The sequence below is a fragment of the Camelus bactrianus genome, chromosome 18 (genome assembly GCF_048773025.1).
Source record: "Camelus bactrianus isolate YW-2024 breed Bactrian camel chromosome 18, ASM4877302v1, whole genome shotgun sequence".
Classification (NCBI taxonomy): domain Eukaryota; kingdom Metazoa; phylum Chordata; class Mammalia; order Artiodactyla; family Camelidae; genus Camelus; species Camelus bactrianus.
In genome coordinates this window covers 3,340,507-3,366,839 of record NC_133556.1, presented here as the reverse complement: position 1 = coordinate 3,366,839, position 26,333 = coordinate 3,340,507, and the positions used below count along the sequence as shown (strand labels likewise).

Sequence of the window (26,333 nt, the reverse complement as noted above, 5' to 3'; positions counted from 1 at the left end):
GTATCACCTCACACCTGTCAGGATGGCCATCATCAAAAAGAATAGATAACAAATGTTGGAAAGGATATGGAGAAAAGGGAACCCTTGTACACTGTTGGTGGGAATGTTAATTGATGCAGCCACTGGGGAAAACAGTATGGAGATTTCTCAAAAAACTGAAAATAGAGCTACCATATGACCCAGCAATTCCACTTCTGGGTATATTGCTGAAAAAAACAGTAACACTAATTCAAGAAGATAATGTGCACCTCAATGTTCACAGCAGCACTATTTACAACAGCCAAGGTATGGAAGCAACCTAAGTGTCCATCAACAGATGAATAGATAAAGTAGATGTGATAAATATACACAATGGAATATTACTCAGCCATAAAAAGAATTAAATGTTGCCATTTATAGCAACACAGATGCCATTTGTAGCCTTGAACGCTATTTCGCTCAGTGAAATTAGAGAAAAACAAATACTGTGCAATATCTCTTATATGGGAATCTAAAAAATACAACGCCTTAGTGAATATAACATAAAAGAAACAGACTCAGATACAGAGAACAAACTAGTGGTTACCAGTGGGGAGAGGGAAAAGAGTGGGGGTAATACCAACTTAGGGGATTAAGGGGTACAAACTAACATGTATAAAATAAGCTACAAGGGTATTTTGTACAACACGGGGAACATAGTCAATTTTTATAATAACTATAAATGGAGTATATCCATGAAAATTGTGAATCACTCTATTGTGCATCTGTAACTTACGTATCATACATCAAGGATACTTTAAAAAATAAAAAAATAGGAGAAGAGTGCAGGAGGCTACAACTGAGATGACTTTTATGAAGAATGAGACAATAAGAAAATAAAAAAAACCCAAAATGCATAGAGCTGAGCGCTCCCAGCCATGCCCACACCCAGAGCTGACAACGGGGCTGATGGTCTGAGTGGCCCTGAGCCAGTGCAAAACAGAGGGACGGCACTCCAGGCGGCAGGGGGTGGGGGTGGGGGTGAGCCAGGTCCTGGCATGGTCACCCCCAACTCCCAGCCCAGGACACTCCAGCCTGACCCCAGGGGTACATGCCCTGCGACCCAGTGCACTGGGCGTGGACAGGACACGGATGTCGTGGCTTTGCTGTTTCAGGGCAGTGTGGCGATCATGGAGGGCAGCTAGCTCAGTGTCTGGCCAGAAAAAGGGCTTTGCGGGTCCTTTGGTTTCAGAGAAACTGAATCACGAGGCCGTCTGCCCCCGCCCCATCCCCGCAGTCTCGGGAGGAGCGGCGCGCTGGCGCCACCTGGCGGCTCGTGTGGCATCGCCCCGCGCGGTCTTGGCCCACGTGGTAACAAGCTGGTCTCTGTCCTGAGTGGGGGGGCCTCTTGGAGGATGCCAGCCTCAGACAGCCGTCTCCCTCCTCCCCTACTGCCCTCCAAGGGAGCCACATCAAAGAGTGGGCCAGCCCCGCTCCCTGGGGAAACTGACACAACAGTGAGGGAATTTGTCCAAATCACACAAATCAGCACTAGGGCTGGGACTCCATCCCAGAACCCTCAGCCTTAGGTTCTGGCTCTGATCCCTGGGGTCAGGTGGTAAGCTGCCTCCCCTCTTTTCCCCCCTTTCAGGTGGGTGGGATGCAGCCACCCTCCCTGACCGTCCTGAGGCTCAAAGGGGCACCAAGGTATCCTTCAAACCCCAAATGCTTCCTGGCCCCCTCACCATCCACACAAACCTGTCCCTGGCCTGCCAGGTGTGTGGAAGGAAGTCTGGGGTCCCAGCCAGGCAGGTGGGCCCCGTCCTGCCAGGGGCCCTCCTCCCACCCCAGTGCCTGAGACGGCGGCATGGACACTACTTGGAGGCAGCGGTGGGGCAGTCGCTCTGCCTTCATCTTTAATGGCCAGTGCGGTACAGTTAGTGGACAGACGGGTGGACAGGACACAGAGAGGCTGGGTGGTCACAGCGGTACCGGGGTGTGGGAGGGCGTGTGTCCTCCCCCTGGAGAGGCCCGTCTTTGGCAGGAGGCTCCCAGAATCCCCCCAGCTCAGGGCACCGAGTCAGCGGGAGCTCTGGAGGGACCCCTGTCCCTTCCTACTTGCCAAGGACTCCTGGGCCTATCTGGACAGGGTTCAAGGCTGAGGTCAAGAGTTGACTTTGGCAGGGTGTGGGCCCTGCTTTGTGGCCCCAAATTGTATCAGACAGGGAGGAGCCAGAGAAGTGTATGGGGGTCCCCAGGCAGGCAGAGCCCTCCAGGCCTGAGGCATTAGGTGGGTGCCAGTGTGCATAGGGCGTGCTGGCATGGGGGAGGCCGGCACCAAAGCTGGGGTTGCAGAAAGGCCAGCACAGGCCGTGCTCTGAGACCATTCAGACCCAGGACTACAGCTCCTTCACAGCGAACTCATTTTGTTTGGGAGAAGCAGTGTTTAAGAGCAGGGCAGAATGGGGAAGCCGGTGGGGTGGGGTGGGGTGGGGTCCTCAGTGAAGGGAGGGGCTGGGTCAGGTGCTGCAGACCGTGTGATCGGGGCAGGGGGCCCTCAAAGTAGACGCGGGTGAGGGTCTCCAGGAAGAGACACCGGCTGGTGGTCTGCTCTCCCCGGTGAGGACGGCAGTGAGGGACCCCACAGAGCACTGGCTTGGCTAGCGCTGGGACCACGGACACAGGCGGAGGGCGGGGGGCAGGTGTGAGACGAACAGAGGGCACAGTGCTGGCAGAACCCTGGTGGCCGCGACCCATCCAGGCCTCCAAGAACTTGGCAGGACCCTGGGGCTGGAGTGATGGCAGCTGGGTCCAGAGAGGGTGGCGGGGAGGATGCGGGGCCCCGCAGGCACTGCAGGCAGGGGTTTTGGGGGGGGGGGCCTGGCGGCCCTCCCTGGGCAGCGCAGGGCGCGGGCCTGGCTCAGGGACTGGCGGGGGCCGAGGCGTTGGTGGTGGAGGTGTGGAGGCAGCTGCTGGGGGCGCCCCGGGTGAGGCTGTAGGTGCAGTAGGCCACGGCCGAGCCCAGCGTCAGCCCCGTCATGTAGGACACGGTCATGGTGTTCCCTGCAGACAGGACGGGACCTGAGCGGGAGGGAGGCTGCAGGGCTGCGAGAGGCCCCGGGTTGGGGGTACAGCAGCCAAGTCCCGCGCACAAGTCCAGCGGCCACTTAACAAAGGGCTGGAGCCCGAGCCTTGGGTTCTCAGGTGTGAAGCAGGGACCGCTGTCGGCTCCTGCCCGAGGAGGCGGCCGCCCACAGGCCGGGGCCCCAGGCCTGGCCTGCGCCTCCCCCACTGCAGTCTCCCATCTCCAGCTGCTTCCTCGTCACGGACGCCTCAGGATGTCTAATGGGCTCTTGAACATACTTTGTGCAGAACCCAGCTCCAGGGCCCCTTCCCCATCTCAGCTGACGGCAATCCAACCTTCTCGCTGAGCAGCAGGCCTAAACTTGGGAATCCTCTGGACCCCCGTCCCTTTCTCCTACCCTATCTCCCAGTCTGTCCAATGGCCCTGTGGGCCCTACCGTCAAAACCGATCCAGAATCCAGGGCCTTCGTCCAGGCCCCACCCACCTCTTCATGCCACTGCCCTGGCACACACGACTGCTTTTGCCTCTGGGCCTTTGCACATGCTATTCCCACCACAACACTCTTCCCCCACATTGTCACGAGGCTGGCCCTCACTAGTTCCTCCAAGTCTTTGCCCAAGTCACTGCCTCAGTGAAGTCTTCCCAGACTGCTCTGCCTCCCTGTGAAGCCCCCACCCCTACTCCCCCATCCTACTGCCTGTTTCATATTTCTTCATCATACCTAGCACCATCCAAAAGATTACATCTTTTTGTTACTTGTCACCTCTGGACTGTCAACCCCACAAGCACAGGGGTCACTGTTTTGTTGCCACTGTGTCTCCAGCGCGTAGAACAGCGCCTGGTGCACGGCAGGGGCTCACCAAGTAGCTGCAGGATGAATGAAGGGTAAGTGACTGACAGATGTCCCCACGCCTGTGAGCTCTGAGGCTGACGTGCTCTGGGACCCAAATGTACCTTCTCGCTGTGTGGCCTTGACTTTCATGGGCCTCGGTTTCCCTGCCTGGCAGCGGACAGCCCCGCGGGCAAGGGGGGCATGGGCCGGGGGCCTTACCTGCCAGCTCCCGCTGCCTGGGGCTCACTTTGCCCGCGGCCAGAATCATGGGCACACTGCCGAAGTAGCCGTTGCTGATGCCCATGAGCAGGGAGAGGACGCAGGGCCAGGCCGGGTGGCGCAGGGCGGGCGTCCCGCTGGGGTAGACGCACAGGATGAAGAGAGGGATGAAAACCACGCGCAGGCAGGAGCAGGCCAGCAGATGGGTGCCCCGCCAGTCCATGGGCAGGGCTGCCAGGATCTGCGGGGAGCCAGACACGTGCGTTCCTACCTGTCCCCGAGCCCACTGCCCTCGCATCTCCCTGGCAGCCTCCAGACAGCCCCCATCCTGCCTGGTCCCTGGACACTCCTGGCTCGGCCCAGCTCATGCCGTGTCCCCACCCTTTCCTAGCTGTATCCACAAAAACCCACCAAATCCCTTGTTAGAGGCACACAGTCCTTGCTGTGCACCCAGCACCCAGCTAAACACAACGGAGGTGCTGCCTGCTCAGTCCTCACATCACCCTCGCCAGGTGGGGCTCTTAACCTTATTTGAGAAACGAGAACACAGAGGCCCAGAAGGTCAGGGCCACGTGCATCCACTCGCAGGAAGTGGCAGCAGCTGGACCCACTAACTAGCCTCGCTCCCTCTGGAAGCAGGGACTTGAGGGTTTCTCAGACCTCTCAGCTGTGTGACTCCAGGCAGATGGCTTTCCCTCTCTGGGCCTTATAGAAACCTCAGCTTTGGTTTTGCCGGAGCCCTGACCCCAACCTTGCCTGCACCCATAGCACATGATGCTCTGCCTGGGTTCGTCTGGCCCCTGAGCCATTTCTAGGTGCTCCTGTCCCCTGTACTTCATGTGCCTGCACCCCTGATGGTCATTAGAGACCCATTAACTAGTGAGCATGGGGTGGGAGGGTGAGAGCCGGCCCTGGCCAGACCCCACAGAGCTGCCCTGTGATCACTTGGGGCGCCCCTCCTACCCTGCGCTGGCCGTTCCTGCTTCCACCCTCCCCACCCGGAGACCCGTGCATCCTCAGCTCGGGGTCGGCGCCTCCCCGGGGACCCTCCCTGCAGCTCCCACGACCTCCCCGGCATCTGCTGCCCCCACCCACGGTGTCCTTCCCGCAGGGGGGCCCACCTTGCCAACGAAGTCAGAGAGGTTGAACACGGCCATGATGAGGATGGGCAGCCACTCGCCCAGGATGCAGTGGCGAATCTCGGACTCGAGACCCGGGAACAGGCACAGCGTGATGAAGTAGGTCACGGCGATGGACAGCATGTCGGCCCAGATGACGCGCGCCACGACGTAGCGGTGCAGCAGCAGGGCTGTGGGCACCAGGCGGGGGTCAGGAGGCAGCACCCCGAGGACCGCCCCCTCCCGCCGGAGCACCCCAGGCGTGCAGACGGGGCCAGCGAGCCCGCGGGGGTGGAGGCACCGATGGGAGCGTGGGCCCAGCCCGCCCCCACCTCTGAAGGAGGGCCAGCTCCGCCGGATTCTTGGCCGAGGCACATCGAAGCGCGTGTAGGCTCCCCTGCTGCTGGTCACTTCATGGGCTGGGCTGTCCTTTGGGGACCCGCCGTTGGACAGGGTTGGGCCTTGGTGCTCCTGGAGGGAGGACGGAGCGGGAAGGGGTCTGGGTGGAGCCCCCTCGCAGCCTCCCGCCTGCCCTGGCTTCCTCACCACCCCACAAGCACGCCCAGCTCCTCCCAGCCGCTGAGCCTTTGCGCATGCTCTTCCCTCTGCCCCAACGCCCTTCCTGTGGATCTTCACCCCCCCCCCCAAGGCTCCAGTCTCAGCCCAGAGCCACTTCTCGGAGAAACTCCTTGACCAACAAGGGGGCCCCCGTTTCTGGCGTAGGCCTTGTCACAGCACGCCTCCCTCTAGCCGGTCTCTGGCTCGCTGCAGTGTCCCCAGCCCAGGGCCCAGGGAGGGTGACTCGCTGTAACAGAGTCTTTGAGAACATTCTGGCTCCCCCTGCCTGGCCCTCCTCGTGGCCGGCACACCTGCCATCCCTGGACCCTCTGCGGGATATGCAGCCCTGCCGCCACCAGAGGGCGCCCCAGCCCCCGGATGCTCAGGTCGCAGGTATGAGCCATCACCACCAGGGGGCGCTCAGGCCTCAGCTGTAGATCACAGCCAGGGGGCTCAGGCCGCAGATCTGGGCCATCACAGCCAGGGGTCTCCGGACACAGGCGGGTGGTGGCACCAAGGGACGAACCCTCAGACCACAGAACGAAGAAGGGCCGGTGGGAAGGAGCCTCGGGCCACAGAAGGAGCTGGCGCCTGAGACTCCGGGAGCGGGAGGCGCAGCTGTCGGAGCCCGGCCGGGACTGGGCGGAGGCTGTGCCCGGGGCCTCCCGGCTGCCCGCCCCCCATCTGGGCGACTTACAAAGTGGACGTCCTCGGTGCTGACGTCGTGGTGGATGCGGTAGCCGGCCCCGCAGCCCGGGCGGCTGGGGCGCGGCCGCGCCGTGTGGTAGAGCACGAAGCGGCTGCGCCGCACCAGCAGGTGCAGCAGGAAGCAGAGCAGCTCCAGGCCCACGGAGACCAGGAAGAAGATGAGCGTGCCGGCGCGCTCGTCCGGCAGCAGCAGCTTGGTGAGGATGCGGCTCAGGGAGACCATCACGCCCGCCGTGCCTGCGGGAGCGCCGGGGGCGGGTCGGCCCCACCGCGCACAGCCGGCGGCCCCGCAGTGCTTCCGCTCAGGCCGCCCCCCTCCGGCGCCACCCCCTGCTCACACACACCCCCGGAGCATTTATCGGGTGCCTGTTGTATTCCCGGCACCATCCCGCCCTGAGGACACGGGCGGTTTATACACACGGGCCCTTCCTTCCTGGGGCTCTGTGGGGGGAGGCCACAAACAGGTCACAGAAAAATGTCGAAAACTGCATGATTTGGGGGGATAGGCAGAGACTAAGGGCCGAGCATCCCTGGCAGAGGGCTGGCACGAGCTCTGTGCGTTTGTGTTTGAGGTGAAAGAAAGTAATGGGCCTGGAACCACGTGGGTGAGGTCCTGAGGTTACAGGGGAAAGTAGTGGGGGTCACTGCAAGCAGGGTACCTTCCTGGAACCCAACTCCGTAGACACAAGGCTTGGAGCTCTGGGGGCATGTGGTCGACCTCACTGTATGGTAGAGGGTGCAGAGTACCCCCAGAGGAGAAACAGGGACCAGAGTCCACGTCGGTCCTGGCCGGGGCCCAGCCTCCTGCCGGACAGCACGGCTGAGCCGGGCCCATCAGGCCCGGAAGGGAGACTGAGGACACCTGCAGGAAGGTGCTTCAAGGTGTGGGGCCCGTGATGCGTGGGGCTGGGTTAAGGGCTGAAAAGGGGCGGCAGGGAGAGAGAGGGAGTCAGCTGCCTGAACCAGGAGCTGGAGCAAAGGAATTGGCCTGGAGGGCAGGTCCCCAGGATGGGAGAAGGACTCAGTGTTGGCTAAGTCTGGGGTTTGAGCAAAGGGGTGCCATTCACTGAGCAAGGGCGGGTGGGAGATGATGAAGTGGGCTTGGGAAAGTTAGTCTGGGACGCCAAGCAGCGGTGGCTTGTGGATCTGGGGCTCCAAGGGATCTTGATCCTTTAGGGATGGCACTGTACATCAGGGGTGTGGATGGGAGGACCCACACACACACACACATGCAGACATGCAAAATGCATACCATGCACAGGTGCACCGGCTCTCCAAGACACCCTGAACCCATGCTCAGAGGGGTGTGTGCTTCCCACATCACATAGGACCGCACACTCGAGATCACGCACATCAGAGCCATGTCCCTTCCATCTGGGAGCCCCGCCCCCCACTAGCCAGGGGATCCCCAGCCCCACGCGCCCAGAGCTCGGGAGCCCTGCCTCAGTCCCAGGAAGAGGGTCCCAGCACCCGGCTCCGGGGGCTGCAGATACTCACTCTCCCCCGTCATCACCCCCTGCGTGTACCTCTTGGGCAGCATCCCCGTGTACCCGTAGAAGCTGGATTGCTGCACTTGAGAGAGAGAGAGAGAGCAGTAACCGTGAGACACCGCTTATCTGTCCGCGCAGAACAGAATTCGAAAGTTTGAGAGCACTGTGTTGGCGAGGGTGCGGGGAAAAGACATTAACACCGCTAGTGGCAGAGGGGTCTGGTCCAGCCACCTCGCAGGGCATGGTGGAAACAGCAAAGCCCACTGCCTACTGCTGTACTGTCCCCCTCGTCCCCGCCACGTGGGCCAGCCAGGCTCCTCCTCCACCTCTGGTCACTGAAATCTGAGCAGAAATGACACGTGTCACTCCTGGACGAGGTGAGAAAAGCCCACGTGGTCTTCCTCCCAGTGCCTCTTTTCCCAGCGGTGGCGACAGAAGAGGCTGCATGTTATACACAAGGAGCGGCCGTCAGTCCCCAGTGACTGTGTCAGACACAACCCAACTGACACGCAGGACGCGTAGAAGGAGCCAGAAATAAACCTGAGATTTCCAGGCTCATTTGTTACCACAGCATAACCTCTCCCATTCTAACCAGCAGGTCAGAAATGCAGCATTCTCTGGGGAAATCAAACCGCACTGACTCTTGTCCTAGCCTCGCCCACACCTGGATGTGAACTCTGGAGCAGGGCTGGCAAGCTGGCGTCTCCTGGTCCTTACCAGCGTTTGTTGTCAACGTTGTTGGTTAATGAAACAGAACAGGACAACACAGACCTGAGTACAATGCCTGGACTGAGAATATTATTTCACGAAGACTTGATTTCATTTATAAACACACACACACACACACACACACGTTTGCTAGGTCATAATGTGAAATGCATTTCTCCCTGGATGTCATGGTCAAAAAAAGTTTGACAGTTGACAGAACAACCGAGCTGGACCTTTCCAAACATCACTGCCACCAGCGACAGAAGAAGGCTGGATTAAGACATCTGGATTAAGGAAGACTGAAGATGTGACAGATAATGCGGTGTGTGCTCCTGGGCTGGGTCCTGCATCAGCAGAACCCAACTATAAGGATGTTATCAGGATGATCAGTGAAACTTGAGTATGCACTGTAGATTAGATAATAGTATTGTATCAGCGTTAGATGTCCTGATTTTAGCAATTATAAATGTGGTTCTAGAGTAAATGTCTCAGCTTTAACTGTTAAACACTCTGAACTGTCAGTGTTTAGACAAGAAGGGTGATGACGTCTGCAACTCCCAAATGGTTTAAGGGGAAAATATATATTATTTCATATTTATATATATATATATTTAAATATATATATATACACACACACATACTTTAGAAGGTGGAGGGGGTGGTGGACAGAGAAAGCCAGAGAGGGAAAGAAAGCAATTAACACTTGATGAATCTGGGCGAAAGACACACGGGAACTCGTTATATTATTCTTGCCACTTCCCACAGGTGTGAAATAGTTTCAACACAAAAAGTGAAAAAAAAAAAAAAAAAAGTTGGAAAGCTACCACCCAGGAGAAACACCATGACACGGTGCCACGGGCAGGGGAGTGCTGAAGCCCAGTTTATAGCTGAGCAAACCAGGGCACTGCCTGCACGCCCACGCGGCGCGTGGGGGCCTGCGGGAGCGCCGTGTGCGTGCACGTGCGGAAGCAGACACAACGCTGCGCGCGGGGATGCGGCCCCGCACCTCGTGTTACACGCCCCGCCCTCAGCAAGCGAACGGGGCGCGGGCGACGGCCTGCAGGGGGCGCTCTGGGGCCAGTCCCCGACCTCCGGCCCTACCTGTGCAGCCGAAGGCCACGGTGCCCACCGCCGCCAGGTTGATGGCGTAAGCCTGGTCACGAGAGAAGAGCTGCAGCCACACGTCACAGACGCTGATAAAGAGGAGGGGGCCCAAGGCTAAGAGGTAGCCTGTTGTGGGGAGAGGCCAGAGAGGGGGCAATGAGCAGTGGGCTGGGGAGCCCCCGATCCCACTTCTCCCATAGGGCCAGGTCTGAAGTGCCCCCTCTCTGCCCTTCCTCTTAATACTGGGAAGGTGTGGACACCTTAGAGGTCTAAGAAGGGCACCCGGACGGCTCCCTGGAGGAGGCGCCATTAGAGCTGGGCTTTGAAGCTGAATGCTACCATGGAGACGGAAGGGCTAGGACGAGCAGACTAGGCTGAGGGAAGAGCAAGGGCCCGGGGACACACTCGGGGCGCACAAAAGCCTCCCCAGGGGGAGTATCACGCCAGCCTGTGCTGCACGCATCCAAGCCTGATGCGATTTTCATACAGGAGGTGTGCCTGTTTTACAGACAAGGAGAGTGAGGCACAGGGAAATGGAGGGGGTGAGGGATGGGCCTGGGTGGGCAGCGTACCCGCCGTGATCCTGGTGTGCAGGCTCAGTCTCTCCACCAGTGCGTTGTTCAGGAGCACAGCCACCAGGGCCACCAAGATGTAGGTGAGACTCATGTCAAACACAATGGAGGTCCCTGCAGGGGGCCGGCCAGCAGCAGGTGCTCAGGCAGAGCCCCACCCCCTGCACCCACCCCCGCCAGGGACTGCCTCCGCACTCTGCCCAAAAGGGGCTGACGGCCCAGAGAGGGTGAATGGCTGTCCTGGGGTCACACAGCAGTTCACAGCTGAGCTAGGATTTGAATAAAATAGGCTCCCTGAGCAGGGTACTGCCTGTGGGGCTACTGGAAGGCAGGGGGCAAGAGCTGAGTGTGCAAGTCAGCCTGTGGTGGCAGGACAGGACTGTGGGGGGCCCACCTGGGTACTTGTGGTGCAGGTAGTCCACGTCGGTGATGAAACTGTTGTATGGCAGCAGGAAGCCCACACCAGCCAGCAGCATCGCAAAGTAGATGGCGTGGTAGCGGTCATCGGGCACCGGCTCCTCTGCCGATAAACCCAGACACCAGGTGGGAAGTGGACAAGCCCTCTCCAGGCTGCAGTCCACCGGCATGGCCACCATTGCCATGGCCACAGTCCACCACAGCACCCCCATCAGGACCACCACAGCCACAGGCACTACGGCTATCACCCTGACCACAGACACAGCACCTCACCATCCCACACCACCATTCACCTCTCACTGCCACCAGAACCACTGCCAGCTTAGCCACCGTCATGACCTTCATCACCATGGCCATTCCCACCATATCCAAATCACCAAGCCATAATGACCATGGCCACTCTCCATCACTGTGGCCACAGCTGCCCACACCACTGCCATCATGGCCATTATCAAAAGTCACCAAACACCATGGCCACTGTTACTATTGTAGCCCCCATCGTGACCACCATCACCATAGCCATGGTCCATCATCATGGGCCACTGCCACTGCACCCACCAGCATCAAGGCTATCATCCCCCTGGCTGCCATCCATCCCCACAGCCAAGGTTGCAAGAGCCACTACACCACGGCAGTGATCGTCACTATCACAGCCACTGCCATCGCCTTCACAGCCACTCCAACCACAGTCACTGTCACCATGGCAGCCATCCACCTTCACGGCCACAGCTGCCCCAGTCATCCGAGTCATGGCCGCGAGGCGACATGTACAACTGCCAGCACCACAGCCAGTGCAACCATCACCATGACCACTGTCCACCACGACCATCACCATCACAGCCCCTGAAGCAGCTGGCTCTACAGAATGACAGAATGGCCTTTTGAACACTCAGCTATGGGGCCAGACGAGCGGGAGAGGAAGAGCAAACCAGGCGGGACTCGGCGGGGCTGAGGCGGCATTCTCCGCGAGGCCGCATGCGCTCTAAGTCAGCGTCCAGTATACGGGCGGCTTCTCCCACAGTCAGCATTCACACATCCAGAAACCACGCGTGGAGGTGGGAATGGGGCAACTCACTATGACCTTCAGAGATCCACTTCGCTTCCCACCCCTACGACCCGAGGCTCTGCTGGTCCACGGGACTTAGTTCCAGAGGGAGGAATGGTTCTACCCCGAGACACAGTGACATAGTTGATCTCGAGTCTAAGACTGCCACTGACTGGTCTGGGCGCCTCCTGCCCCAGTCTACCGGCCGAGGAGAGGGCTGCTGTCCTGGCTGGGGTGACTGGTCCTGACTATCAAGGGGAAGTCAGGCTGCTCCTAAACTGGGAGTAAGAAAGAGTATGTCTGCAAGACAGGAGATCCTTTATAGCTTCTCTTAGGACGTCCACGGCCTGTGGTACAGTCAGTGGAAAACTACCAGCCCAGTGCCAGCAGGACTGCTAGTGGTCCTGAGCTTTCAGGAATGAAGGCTGCATGACCCACCAGGAGAAGAGCTCGGGCGAAGGAGACACGGGGTGGGTGGTTATAGACACTGGCTGCCGCCACGTGACCAGTCCCAGACACGAGGAGTAAGTGTTATGAATATCTCTTCCTTATTTTGATATGAGTATGTTCGTGTGTATGTAATAACCAAATATTTTTGTTTTATTCACTCTCTGATGCCTTTCCCGTCTAACATAAGACGTGCATAACAGCTGTCTTTGTACCTCAGTATATAAGGTACGGGGTGTCAAAGGAGAGGTATGAGCATCGCACAAGGACTTTGCTTCTTCTGGGGAAAGGGTGAGTGTGTTTTCATTAGCACAGGGCTCAGCTGCATCACGGTTGGTGGGGGTTTCACTGTTAGCGTCCTTATTCGGAGCTTAACTATGGTTTAGGGAGCTGTGTGTAGGAGCCAAGCTGGCGGGGTGGGGAGACTGGGATGGTCCATTTACAGGCCAACTTGGCAGCTGAACCACAGTTGTTTAATCAAACACTGGCTGAGGTGCTCCTGTGAAAGGATTTTGCAGATTAAAGTCTCTCCTTAGTTACGTTAAGCTAATCAAAAGGGAGGTACCCAGGGTGGGGCTGACCTAATCAGGCAAGACCTTGAGGCCTTCCCAGAGCTCAGGGACCCCAGACAGCTCATGCCTGTGGGGTTCCAGCCTGTTTGTGATCTTCCATCCTGACCACCTGCCTTGCGGACTTCAGACTGGCTTAGCCAGCCTCCCCTCTAGTTTGTCAATTTCCTGTAATAAATCCATAGGAATATTTATATATTGATACCTGTATCATATCTTCAATACTGTCTATCTCTGTCTGTCTGTCTATCTAGCTCCTACTGACTCTGTTTCTCTGGTTGAACCTTGACTGATCCAGCCACCGTCACTGAAGCCATTACAGTTAAAACCACCACTGCCACAGTCACCAAGGCCACCAACCACTTCCACGGCCACTGCCACATGACGCCCACTGCTATGCCTGGCCAGAAGTCTGGCATCTTGGGAATGGGCTCCAAGCTGACTCTCCATGCACACGGGTGCCGGGAGATTATCCAAACCCAGCACACAGCTCGGCCAGCAGGACCCCCACTCCCCATCTGCAAAGAGAGGGGATGGGACCTGAGAATAAGCCCCTCTTTCTGGGCCTGAGCTGGTACCAGTATGACCATAGCCATCCGAAAACTGGCTGTCACCTACAGGGTTGGACCCAAACCTGCCTGACTCCAGACCCGCACGCAGCCCACCTTGCAAGTCTGATCTCAGGCACCTGGCCTGTTTCCAGAGGTTGAGACACTTGCCCACGGTCACAGAGCAAGACAGAAAACCAGGTCTTTGAACCTCGCATCAATCCTCCTCTTTTCAGGCACTCTCCTGCCTCCACTGAAGTGAAGCATGGCTTGCTCTGGCCAAAGAATGTGACCAACACCGTATGTGCCACTTGCAGACAGAAGTTTATGCACAGGTCAGCACAGGACTCACCGTGTGCCCAGCGGTCCTGGAAGCCCATGTTAAGATGGAACCTTCTCTGGACACGTGGCATTAGTGAAGGCAACGGGATGGTGGGCTTGTTTGTTACCACAGCTCATTGAATCCGTCCTGACTGATGCTGCCTCCCAGGCTCAATGACCACCCACAGCTCCCCGTCCCAGGAAGGCTCCTGAGGGCTCGCACAGAGCCTGCTCTGGGCAGACGCGTACCCTGGCCGCACCCTCACTCACCAGAGTCTGTGAAAATTGGGATGCCCCTGGCCCTACCGCCCGGGGTCTGAGCTGCCCCTGTCACCGCCTCCTCCAGCTGGCCACTGTCGAAGCTGAAGCTCATCACCACGCTCCTGTGAGGTGTGCCCGCCACGCTGGGCTCCTGGAGGCGCTGGCTGCCCACGGAGCCCATGGTAGCCCGTGCTGCCAAGAAAGCAGAGGAAGCAGGCTGGGGGACCCAGGAGAGGACTCCCCACCCCCTGCCACGTTGCCAAGCCTGTATGCCTGGGGATCGTCCTCTCTACTCATCCTACCCATTTCGAATTTCTATTTTATTTAATTAAAAAATTTTTTTGAGGAGGAGGTAATTAAATTTATTTATTTACTTATTTTCTTATTGGAGGTTCATGGGATTGAACCCAAGACCTAGTGCGCGCTAGGCATGCACTCTACCACAGAGCTATACTCTCTCCCTGAATTTCTATTTTACTTTTTAAAAAAATTTTTAACAGAGGTACTGAGGATTGAACCCGGGACCTTGTGCATGCTAAGCAGGTGCTCTACCACTGAGCTATACCCTCCATCCCACCCACCTTGAAGCTGTGCACTGGAGCACACAAACTTCTGCGGACGAGTGATGTCACATGATTTGCGTCTCCCTGGCCATGGTGGAGAGCAAGGATGGAGATGTGCACGGTGGGGGGCGGGGGCGGGGGGCATGGCGAGAAATAGAATTGAGGGGGGTGTCGGGGAGACATATTGTGAACACTTTGTATGGCAGCGCTGCACTTGGCTGCCCCACGAAACATTTCCCTCTGGGAGGAGGGTCCGATATTCCCTCATTTGACAGCCGAGGAAAATGAGCGTTGGGGGGGTGAACAGCCCTCCTGCCACTACCCCGACGCCCGTCTCAGTCAGCAGTGGTGCCGGGAGTCACTGCAGCGCTCCGTTCTGGGGCCGACCCCCTGCAGCTGCAGGAAGTCCTTCCTTTGGTCTTCCTTGGTTTCTCTTGCTTCATTTTGAATCTGTAGCCCTTCCCTCTTCAGAGGAACGTAAGGTGCTGACTTGACTGATTGTCGATGGAGAAACCCCTACTGTATAGGTAACCCTGTGTGTGTTGGAGGAGGGGGTCTAGCTTTTCCCTAAAACATCCATCAATTTGTTTTTCTAACAGCCTTTATTCATTTATCTGATTGCAAAAAGGATACACGCTTATGGGAGAGAATCTGAGACAGTGATGGGACATGGCAGCGTTGGGCAGTGGGGGTGGCATCTCTGCTTCCTTAGCCCACCCCGAGCACATGTAGGGGAGCCAGGGAAGAAGCAGGGGGCAGGGGAACCACTCCCACGTGCCCAGAGTCACTCCCATGCTCTCTGAGGTTGGCCCATGCCACGCCCACCTGCCCCCTTCTGCTTGTTTCATCTAATTTCCTCCAGCAACCCTGCCTCAGTTTACCCGCTCCCTAGCCTCCTGACGGTTGTGCCCACCAATTACGGAGCACCCTCCAACCCCAGTCCTGTGTTTTCCCCGTTCCTAGCTCCCCACAGAGAGTCTGAGTTGGTCCTGGGGCCTGGGGAAACTGCCCCTGCCAGCTGGGGCCTGACCTGGCTGATGGGCACCCAGGAGCAGTGGAGAGAAGGGTAGTGGGCTTTTCCTTTTCCTTCTAGGGGCTGGGAAGCCAGGCGAGACCCACCATGCTCAGTGCTGGGCCTCCTGGCACACCTGGAGCTGGGGGCCAAACAGGACTTAGAGCTCAGCCTGGGTCTGAATGACCGTGGCCTTGGGCAGGATCCCGCACTGAAGGCTTGGACACCCTCGGGCCCTACCCATCCACCTCCCTCTGCAGACAGGAGGGGCTGCGGGAGGGGCCAGCAGCAGAGCGGAGGTCAGCAATGATGGAACACTCCTCCCTCCGGCCCTGGAGGAAATCCGACCCTGAGCCCTGGTCTGTGTTCAGCAAAGGTTCCCAAGACAGACATGGTGCCCACACACGCCTGGCCTCTGAGCTGAGGGTTCCGCCCCGCCAAGAGGCCACGCCACCCGGGAAGGCGGACGTGCTCAGCATCAGCCAGGAGGCGGCCCCTCTGCTCCCTCCCATTCCCTGGCGGAGGCAGCAGCTGCCACCCACAGTGCCCGCCTCAGCCACTGTCCCCATGTGCCCCTCCTGGCCCCCTCTTGGGAGGTGTTCTGGCTGCCTCGGCTGAGGCCTGGTGAACCTTCACACGACCTCACAAGGTGGCAGGGCAGAGGGTGCACTGAAGAGGCTGTTCCCACCTCTCCTGAGCTACAGGCACCCAACTCCCCTCCCCCAGACTCCCCTCCACTCCACACCAGCAGCCCAGAACCTCAGCTCCTCCCCAACACACTCCTCCTCTTCCCGGGTCCTTCTTTGATTAAAATGTAAGGACAGGGACAGGGAACTTCTCTGCTCCCCCATCCTGTGGGGACCCCAGTCACTGCCTCCATGGGTCACACCTGGGCCTCAGTTTCCCCATCTCCTTGTGGACAAGGAAGGTGAGAAAGTGCTCCATGAGTGGGTGAGGGGTGGTTAGTAGGGCAGGCCGGCTGCACACAGGAGATACCCAGCAACAGCCTCCGCTCCAGGGACCTGCTGTGGGCTGACCGCAGCCATCCTGAAGGCCCAGCTCATGCCTCCACTTGGCAGAAAGGGATATTGAGGCACAGAGAGTCAGGCCCAGGGGTCACGCAGCTCGTAACCGGAGCCACAGCAGGCCCACCACCTTGGCTCCGCCATTTCAGCCGTGACCGAGTGGACAAAGCTCTGACTGTGTCCCAGGGCACTGCAAAGGGCACTCACTAGATGTCTGACCAGGCTGGCCCCTCTCAGGGGCTGTGCTCTACCCCCATCCAGAGGGGACAAGGGAGCCTGAATTTTACTTGGAAACCCAGTCTGCTAGCCCTCCCTGGGCTCCTCGTGAGCCCCAAGTCCCTGTGTGAGCCCCAAGCCCTGGCTGGCGGGATGCCCTTGGATGGCCCTGGGCCCCTGTGCCTGGGCTGGCTTATGAGTTCTCTGCTGTTCTTTCTCCAGCCACACATCCTGGACCACCCCAAATCCTCCTCGTTGGTTCTGCCCACAGGAAAGTGCGTTTCAAGACCCTTGGGCCACTCCATTTCTGGATTCTTGGGAGGATGTGTGAGGGCACTGGCCACAGGCGCTGGCTGGCTCCTGGGGTGCCCAGCCCCAGCCTCCTACCCCTGGCCTTGGTGCTACAGTTCCCCTCAAGCCCCAAGCTCCTTCTGTGAGACCAGCCCCATCAACAACAAAGTTCCCAGGCCTGTGCTCCTAGGCAAAGGACAGACTCCCGGGCCACTGGGAGGTGACCTCTGGGAACAGGCCGCACCTCTTCCAGCGGCTTTCCCAAGAGCTGGGAGGGGGCTGGCTGGGGGAAGGGGCGAGGTGGGGCGGAGGGGGTTCCAGAGAGGAACTTCAGGTGGAAGAACGCTTAGGGAGTGTCCGGGGAGCAGGTGGCACCTAGAGCTGGGCATGGCCTGGAGCCGCCGGCCACTCTCACCCTTTCCGTGTCTGGGTCCTGCGCTCGCAGATGGGCTCGTGGGGGCTGGCCCGGTCTGGATGCTGGATAGGCTGGAGGTGGGAGCCTGTTCATTCCGGAAGGGGGTGGGGGCTGGAGGCTCGGGGTGAGGGGGCGAAATGTTCCCTGGGGGTCACGTGACCCTGGCCCTGGACTCGGCCGGAGCCGGTGCAGAGGGAGAGGAGGCGCGGAGTGGGGACGCGCGCGCCTCAGACAAAGGCTCCGACAGGTCTCCTTGCCCCAGCCGGTCCCCGCCCCCGCCCGCCGTCCCCGCGGTGACCGCTTACCTCGGCCGGGCCGGGCCCGGGGGTCCTCTGCGCGCGCGGTCCCGCCCGCGCCCAACGCCCCCGCGCCAGGACCCCTGGGCGCCCGCGCCCCGGCCCGCTGCGCCCAGCTCCCTGCACCCCGCCTCGGGCCGGGCGTGGCCGGCGTCCTCCGCGGGTTCCGGGCCCGCGGGCCCCCGGGTCGGCGAGCGTGTCTGGGGGGCGCAGCAGCATCGGCGAGCACAGCAGGGGGCCCCGCGCTCCGCCCCCGCCCGCCCCCCGAGCGGAGCCCCGCCCCTTTCTCCCCTCCTCCTTCCCCGCCCTCCTCCGCCCTCCCCCGCCCGTTGCACCGGCAGAGGCAGGGGAGGGGCAGAGGCTGAGGTCTCGGCCCCCGACACCCCGGGGAGAGTACGACGGCCCTGGAGACCCGGGGTGACCTGTGACTGATGTAGCCGCCAACCCCCATGCCCAGCTCCCCGTCTTGGTGCCCAGGCCTCCAGTCCCCCTTCCCTGGTTCACTCCCCTAACCCGGGTACCCTAGCGGGGGGAACCCTGCGGTGCTCGGAGGGTGGGTGAGACAGGGCACCCGGTGACCTGATTCAAGTTTTGAAGGATGAGTCGGATTCCGCGGGCAGGAGAACGTGCGGATTCCAGACAGGTCTAGAGGCTGCTGCTGCGCTCTGTGCCGCTCCGTCGCCGGGTCCCCAGCCCTGCTCGGTCTCCCCCACCCGCAGCCTGGGGTCAGACCCTGATTAGGTAGCTTCCTATCCAGAAGCCTCAGTATTCTCCTAGGCAGATGGAATTATAACCCTTCCCCAGGGCTGTAGGTCCCAGCGCACACTGCCCTCCAAGCCTCAGTCTACTCGCCTGTAATGTGCCTCTAAGAGAGATGGTGCCGAGGCTCAGGAAGCTTCACCCGGGAGGGGCCCTCCATGGGGGGCAGAGGGAGGGAATGTTCCTTCCCAGAAAGTCTGGCAGCAAGGTGAGAACAGGAACCAGGTGGGAGGTAGAGGAGCCTGCCCCTGGGAAGGAATCAGGTGAGCCCTGTCCCCACCTAGGGCTGAGCACCGCCCCCCGCCCCCCGCCGTGGAATCAGCACAGGTGCCTGCCAGGGCTGTGCCAGTCCCCTACCTGATTGCCCTTACCTCACCTTCCACCAGACTGGCTTCTCCTCCCGCCTGAAGACCCACCCTCGCCATCAACCCGGAGGCCAGCTGCCTGTGGCAGGGGTCAGTCTCTGTTCTCAAGGACCCGCCTGTCTCTCCTAGAAGACTGGAAGCCCCCTCAGGGGAAGGGTCTGCTTTATTTTTCTCTGGCTCCTGGGTGCTCAATGCAGTGCCTAGCTTTCGGCCGGAATAAAGTATTGTTTGATGGATGGACTGAATTTGGTGTTAAATATGGGTGTGTGAAGTGAAGCGAATGGGAAATGTGCTGGGGAGGGTGCTGAGAGCATGTGGGGGTGGGATGCGGCCCCCTGACCTTCGTCTGCTGCTGTCTGGGCTAGGGGGATGGCCAGTTGTTCAAAGTAATTAATCTTACAGTTAATGAGCCTGAAGGCTCCCTTGGGTCTAGAGCTTTGAGAGGGCCAATGTAGGAAATCCATGCAGAGCTGCCCTGGGTGTAAATAAAAGTTACTTGGTGCCCGTACAACTGCATTCTAGATGCAGTAAATAAAAGTTATTTACTGCCCGTAAGACTGGGTTCTGGATGCAGGGGACACATCAGGGGTTGCACAGGCAAATAACAGGTACAGTCATTTCCGGAAGCATCCAATGCCTGGAAGACTGGGAGACGGTGGTGAGATAGACAAGGGCATGTGCCTGTGGGGATGGGTTGGCATCATTGTCAAGTGGTCAGGGAAGGCCACTCTGAGAAGATGACACTGGACCTGAGAGACTGGCCTCTTGTTGTGAGGTTTGTGGGAAGGGTGTTCTGGGCAGAGGAAACAGCCAGTGCAAAGTCCTGAGGCCAGAAAAAGCTCATTCTATTCAAGAACAGAAAGAAGGCCAGCGTATCTGGAAGGGAGGAGCCACTCCAGGGGGAGGAGAAGTGGGCGAAGGGCAGAAACCAGCCCACAGGGGGTCTTGTTGAAGCCCCTGGAGTGTTAGTCAGAGGAGGGAGCGTGGCCTGACCCAGGTTTTTAAACGGAGGTAGCTGGTGGGAGAGCAAATTGAAACAACCCTTCCTGAAAGTAAATTGGCTTAAAAGACATGCTTACCCTTTGATCCAGAAAAATCTAGCCTAAGGAAATAATTCTAAATACAGAAAAGGCTTTATACACAAAGATGCTCGTCCTAATAGCCAAACATCACAAGTAGCCTGATTATCCAAGAAGACAGGATAAGGAATAATTATTGTGGCAGGGGACAGACGCTATATTCGGAAAAAAACAAGAAAACTAGTGGAATAACATGTAAATCACTGCTAGGAGGCATGGTGATGAAGTATTTACAGTAATGTGGGAAAATGGCAGTGTGAAAGTAAGGGACGCAGAAACAGGACATGGGAAGAAATACAAAAGATACTTCGCACTTTGTGCCCCCAAATTGCAAAAACTGGGTAAATGATTTTCTGGGAAAATACAAATGAAAAGACAAGCTGCAAGCAGACGAGAAATAAATCTCCACTGAATACTTGCTGGAGAGGAAATTGAGGATTTCCTTAGAGAACTCCTCCTCCTCTGCTTCCAAACCCCAGGAGTGGACAGTTTCACAGAATTATAGAATTCTACCCACTTTCAAAGAAGAGAGAGCCACATGCAACTTAATCACTCCAGAGCACAGGAAGAAAGAAAAGGCTTCCTACATCGGACAAAGATTTCTCCAGGAAAACAGCAGACTAGTTTCGCCTGTGCATATCAGTATAAAATCCTAAATAAAAATATTAGCAAACAGTGATTACTTCTGAGAAAGGAGATTGGGGGGCTGGGGTCCGAGAAAGGATTTTTTTACTGTACCCTTTTGCACACTTTGAATTTTTTAACACTAGGTGGACAAGCGTGCGTACGGACAGTTATGCATTCGGTATAGTCACGCTGCATAGAGAAAAGGCTAGAAGGAAACAGCAGAATAGTGCACCGTGGTCCTCCCTGCACGTGGGGACTGGAGAGGGATTGCCTTCCTGTTGTTCTGCCTTTTCTGTAGTAAGACCATTTCAGTTTGTAATGCTTTTCACCAAGAACACATTTATCATGAGAAATTAAAAATCTTTCTGTGTGTAGAGACAGAGACGTCTTGTCTGCCTCACCTTCCCGGTTCCCACACTGTCCACACACCCTGGCCCCTGTCAGCATCAAGCTATATGAGGACTTGGGGGTGAAGGACCTTTTGGTTTCAAAAATGTCTGCTTAGATGTTGCAGAAACTTCGGGTTTTAGATGAAGGCCAAGGTCTGGGAGGATGATATGTGTTGCCCAGTGTCCAAAGGACCTTAGCAGGGGCTTGTGGTGTGGTGGGGAGTTCAGGGCTGCGTTGTGCGGACTCTCAGGGGGCCAGTGGTGGCAGATGCATTTCAGGAGGGCTCAGAACTGACAGGAAAAGACCACCACTATAGCTTGCCATGTCAGGACCTTTCCTCAGGGACAGTCCAGCCTTGAGCTCTGCAGGGCCACCTGAGACGTGAAAACCACACACACTCACTGTCTCTTCTACTGACCTTTAGGGAGGTTTGTTACATGGCGTTGCTGTGGCAGTGATAGCAGATAAACTGACTCCAGCTGTGGCTCTGAAAGGACTATTGTGAGGGGTAAAAGACATATATCACACTTCACAGGGGGGCTGACACTCACTAAGCCCTCAGACATGGGTGAGGATGACTTTACAGACATCCTTCCATTTAATTTCCCAGCTGCCCTATGCTGTGGGACAGCTACTGTTATCGCCCAGGTCATGTGTGAGCAGACTGAGGCCCAGGAAGGTCCCCAGCTGGTAGGTCCCAGCTGAGGCTGGCAGCTCCGCACCTTGTGAGTGTGCCGCTGGGCACGGAAGCCTCTGGGCGGGGGGGTGAGGGGCAGACCCGGGAAAGGGTTCTCGGCGGCGGGTGCCGGGGTGCGCGGGGCTCAGAGCCAGGCCCGCAGCCCCTGCTGTGACACCCACGCCTCAGGGACCACAGTGCGGACTCTGCTGATCGACGCCTGTCCTCCAGCCCCGGGTAGCAACCTTCCCTTGGAGAAAAGCAATCTGTCAGGACGAAAAATGCAGCCAATGAAGGCCCCAGCCAATGAGCAGGTGACGGGCTGTGGCTGGGACTGAGGGAGGGGCCCGCAGCCGCCCCTGTTCTGTCATCTGGGCTCCGGAGGGCAGCCGGGCTGGTGTAGGGAGAGGCTGTGGAGGGGTCTGCGTTGTGGACAGAGTGACCGGGGTTGGGGTGCCACTGCCAGGGACCAAAACAAGTGCCGAGCACTGTTCTAAACAGCCTCAGACACTCCCCCCAAATTGTCTTTCAGAGGGTGGCCACCATGGCCCCTCCTTGGTCTCCCAGCTTCCCCCACGGCGCCCTCCAGCCCACCTCTCTAGGCAGCCAGAGTGAGCTTCTAGAAGGTGTCCTCCTCGCACTCACCCTCCCCCATGATTCTTCAGGGCCCGCAGGGATAACACCCAAAGCCCAAGGCGTTCAGACCCCGCTGACCTCTCCCCCGTTTCCTACCACACACTCACTTCTAAGGAACGGGCAGCAAGGCTGGGTACATGTCATGGTCAGCTTCCTGTGCCTCAGGTCCCACCAGCAGGGATTCAGCTCAGCTGCTCCCCCCGAGCTGATATAATGACCTTAAAAATCTTGTGGGCTTCCTGTGTATCAGATTATAATCCTCCACTAGGTAACAGCCACACCCACACATCTCTTTGAGACATCTTCTCTCTGTCCTGGGTGGTGGGACAAGACCCTTATGCTTTTTAGAAGCTCTCTAGTCTAACAGAGAGTCAAAGATGCCTGATTTTAAGATTCTTGGAAGCCTTTTGTTGAGCTGAGAGCATTTCGAGGCACTACCTTAAATATTCCTAAGTTGTGTCTTTTACTCCTGACAGTGGCACCTGGAGCATCTGCTGGGCCTGAGGCCACGTTTTATGGGCAGCACTCTACGTTTAATCTTTGCCTTTAGGTGACTCCCTTCCCCAAGTGCTCTTGGGTTTGTTACTCCTGGTGGCCTAGCCAACCAGCCCTCCAGGTGGGTGCCCTCGTCTCTGATCCTCAGAGGAGGCACTTGGGGACCAAGGTAGACTTTTTAGAATAACTCCACTGTTGTAGTGACAATAGCTACCAGCCTGCCCACCCCTGGCCCATCCCTTCCCAGAGAGTAGGAGCCACCCCATACTGCCACGTCCCACCAAGGCGACTCAGTGTGGGGCGATGCGCCCACCCAGAGACCAGCGGGTGGACTGAGGTATTTTCCTGTCTGCTCCAGCTGCAGAGTGGGCTTGGCTTGCTTGGGAGCAAGGGGAGCCTCAGGATCGTCTTAAAAATAAACTCAATGCCCGCAAAAAGACATACACAGGTTTTACTCATAATAGCCTGCGGCCTTTCAAGGGGAGGTGGTTAAACAGACGGTGGTCCCCCCCTACAAGGAGCACTACTCAGCAAGACACAGAACACATGTGACGTTCTAGAACAGGCAAAATGTATCCAAGGTAATCGAGACGCTGATTAGCCTTGGGGAGGGTGGGGGGCAGAGAAGGTGAGCAGTGCTCTGTATCTTGATAGAGATTTGGCTAATCCAACGTGTCCATCTGTCAGAACTCAGCAAATGTTCACTTCAGCTTTGTGTCTTTCACTGTTTGTAAATTTCGCCAAAAAAAAAAAAATCCCCAAACCCAAACCAAATATTGACCTCTGGCTAACGATACGCAGGGTTAGGGGTGAAGTGTACCGATGTTGAAAATTGACTAGAACTGCATTAAAAAAAGGAAGGTGGATTGGTGGATGGTTGCGGGTGGGGGCTGGAGAGACAGACTGCTCACCGAGAAACAGCCAAATGCAGTCAGGGAGCCTCTGAGGGTTCCCTGCGTAATTCTGCTTTATGTTGAAAACGTTCACAATGAAGTGTTGGGGTAGGGGGAGAAGGAAGAGAGCCCAGTGGTGCACCCCCACCCCCTTCCCGCCCCCACCCCGCCCCCACCCCCACTGCTGCTCCCACAGGGCCTTCCCAGGCCATCTGCTTCCTGCGGAGCTCAAACCTAATTTACTCCCAACTTATTAACTTAAAGCACATTAGAATCTTCCCATCAACCTGCACATGCAGCCAAGAGCCAGACAGAGACCAGAGTGAGGGACCTGCCCAGGACACAGCCGGGGAGGGAGGAGGAGCCGGCTGGCTGGGTCTGCAGGTCTCTGCAGGGCAGGCTGGGAGGGGGCCCACAGGGTGCTTTCTGGGGCCAGCCACCTGGACGCGCTGGGCAGGGCCAGGCCTCAGCAGATCATGGGGAGGTGAGGGTCTCCCCCCTGATACAATGAGTGGCCTTCATCTGCGTCACCTCCTCTGATTCTTACAAGGACCGGGGTACCCCAGGAGCCCCCTTTCAGAGATGAGGAAGCCAGTGGGGGAGGATTCCCTCTGGGGAACCCTGGTCACAGTCTTAGCTGTCCATGAACTGGATTTCATGCTCACAGCAACCCCAGGAGTGTTGTTGGTCACCTTAGGGCAGGCCCAGGGACCCAGCCTTCCCACCTGGACAGAAAGGCCCCCTGGGACTGCCCAGGCCCCGGGCCCCAGAGGAGGAGGCCCTGGCTGGTGTCACCAGCCAGGACACAGTCAGTCCTGTCACTGCCTTTGCCTCTGCATTCGAGCACTGTGTCATCAAACTCAGGAGAAAATAGAACCAACCATCTGGGCAGAAAAGGCAAACTGAATAAACAAAACCCCAGGAATCTCTCCTAAGAGGGCAAGGATGGCATGTGTGGTCCTGAGCGGGACCGGGTGGGGGCTGGCGCTTACACAGACAAACTAGGAGCCAAGTGCATCGTCTGCTCAAATCCTCACAGCGACGCCCGGAGGAAACCATCACAGAGGGGAGGGGCTGAGGCTCAGAGCCCTGACTTGCCTCACCCAAGTCACACAGCGAGGCCAGGCGGATGCGGGTCCCTCCTCAGCCACCCCATCTATCCTGCAGCTGGTGCTGCCCCCGCACCCCCCCGCCCTGCCCCCTAGGCCTGGGGATCAGAACAAGTCACACCCCGGGCCAGGTTTCCCGGACTGGGATCCCCGAGCCATTTGTGGTGTCTTGGGCCTCCGTCCCTCAGGACATCCCAGGCCAGCCAGCGAGCTGGGATAAACGCTTCCCGGGGCCGCTGCTGGAGGCTGGCCGGACTCCAGGAGCTTTTAGCTGGAATAGCTCTTCATTACTGCTGCTGAGGACGAGGGGTGGGGGCGGGAAGCCTCAGGGGACCCCGGGCCTGCTGCTGCACCGGAGCGCCCACCTCCTCCCCTCCTGCAGCTCCAAGCCCTTCCACCCTCCTGCCCACCTGGGACTGCCCGCCCCGCCCCGCCCCTCCCGTGAGGCAGCAGCCGCACCCAGTCTCCTGCAGCGTCCCCTCCCCTGGCAATGAGGCCACTCTCTTCCCAAGCTTTATAACCACACACCTCCCGCCACATGGAGGGCCTGCCCATCAACACACTCCCTACCCCCACCAACTCCTAGTCATCTGCAGATTCTCACCATCGCTGCCCCCTCCTCCAGGGAGCCTCCTCTGTCTTTGGCATGTTAGGGGTGACCCTGAGCACTCCCTGGGTATCAGGTATCACCGGACCCTCACGGCCTCTGAGACAGGCTCCGGGACACCCCAGTTTACAGGTGGGCACGAGTCCTAGAGGAGTGAAGGCATTTGCCCAAGGATGGCCAGCTAAGGGTGACCAGACTCTTACAGATACTCCCGAGTCCCAGCACGCCCACACGATGGCTCACGTTTGACTCCTTTGTAATTAGCACGCCCATTTCACAGATGAGAAAACAGATGCCCGAGGTTTCCCAGCCAGGCTCCCGGGAGTGGCAGAACCAGGACTGGAACCTGGACCAGCCACACCTGGGCCTCACCTGGCCTTACCTGAAGCTTACCTGGGACTCGCCTGTGTTCCCTCCGAGGCCTCTTCCCGTGGAGTCAGATTTTGCCCATCAGACACGCCGTGCGAAGGAGCCTTTGTACTCTCTATTTACAAGAGGACGCTTGTGAGCAAATTAGCAGGGTAACCAGGGAAAATGTTTGGCTTCTGTGGGTGGGAGCTGGAGCCATCTGTTCCCAAGTGCTGAGAAAACACCCGAGCGCCCAGCAGAGATGCCAAGAGCGCTACCAGCCTCCGCAGGCTGTGTGTCCCAGGGCAGGGCCCTTACCCTCTCTGGGCCTCAGTAGCTGCCCCTGGAAAGCCGAGGGGGCCTGTCCAGCCTTGTGACTCCAGGATGCTCCCTGTCTGCCTCCTTCATCCTCATTGCCCACCCCTACTGTGCAGACTGAGCCCCGCCCAACCCGGCAGAGGGAACCTTCGGACCACAAGGAGGACAGTTCCAGCCTCCCTAGTACTGGCCTTTGGGGCTTTATTTACCGTTGGACTCATTTGTTCCCAAGCTGAAAATAGCTTTTTGGTTT

General features: G+C 58.1%; 1 protein-coding gene across 2 annotated transcripts; it reads right to left on the bottom strand.

Moving 5' to 3' along the window:
* Positions 1–561: 561 nt before the first annotated feature.
* Positions 562–25,898, bottom strand: SLC29A4 (solute carrier family 29 member 4). 2 transcript variants are annotated; one of them, XM_074345602.1, is made up of 11 exons: positions 25,808–25,898; positions 13,970–14,152; positions 10,747–10,872; positions 10,353–10,466; positions 9,778–9,906; positions 7,976–8,050; positions 6,468–6,715; positions 5,545–5,683; positions 5,216–5,403; positions 4,095–4,335; positions 562–3,021 (listed from the first exon to the last, which is right to left on the bottom strand). In XM_074345602.1, the coding sequence occupies exons 2-11, from the start codon at positions 14,139–14,141 to the stop codon at positions 2,879–2,881; spliced, it is 1,575 nt and encodes a 524-aa protein (XP_074201703.1). In that variant the 5' UTR covers positions 14,142–14,152; positions 25,808–25,898; the 3' UTR covers positions 562–2,878. The 2 variants fall into 2 exon arrangements, with proteins under 2 accessions (XP_074201703.1, XP_074201702.1); XM_074345601.1 differs by lacking the exon at positions 25,808–25,898 and adding an exon at positions 17,788–18,015.
* Positions 25,899–26,333: the final 435 nt, after the last annotated feature.

Excerpts from the sequence above, each read along its gene's own strand:
- SLC29A4 (XM_074345602.1), bottom strand. The coding sequence starts at position 14,141 with ATGGGCTCCGTGGGCAGCCAGCGCCTCCAGGAGCCCAGCGTGGCGGGC. Across the intron at positions 10,467-10,746 it reads CCTGCACCACAAGTACCCAG|GGACCTCCATTGTGTTTGAC; the intron begins GTGGGCCCCCCA and ends GGCCCCCTGCAG. Across the intron at positions 5,404-5,544 it reads GAGCTGGCCCTCCTTCAGAG|CCCTGCTGCTGCACCGCTAC; the intron begins GTGGGGGCGGGC and ends TGGTGCCCACAG.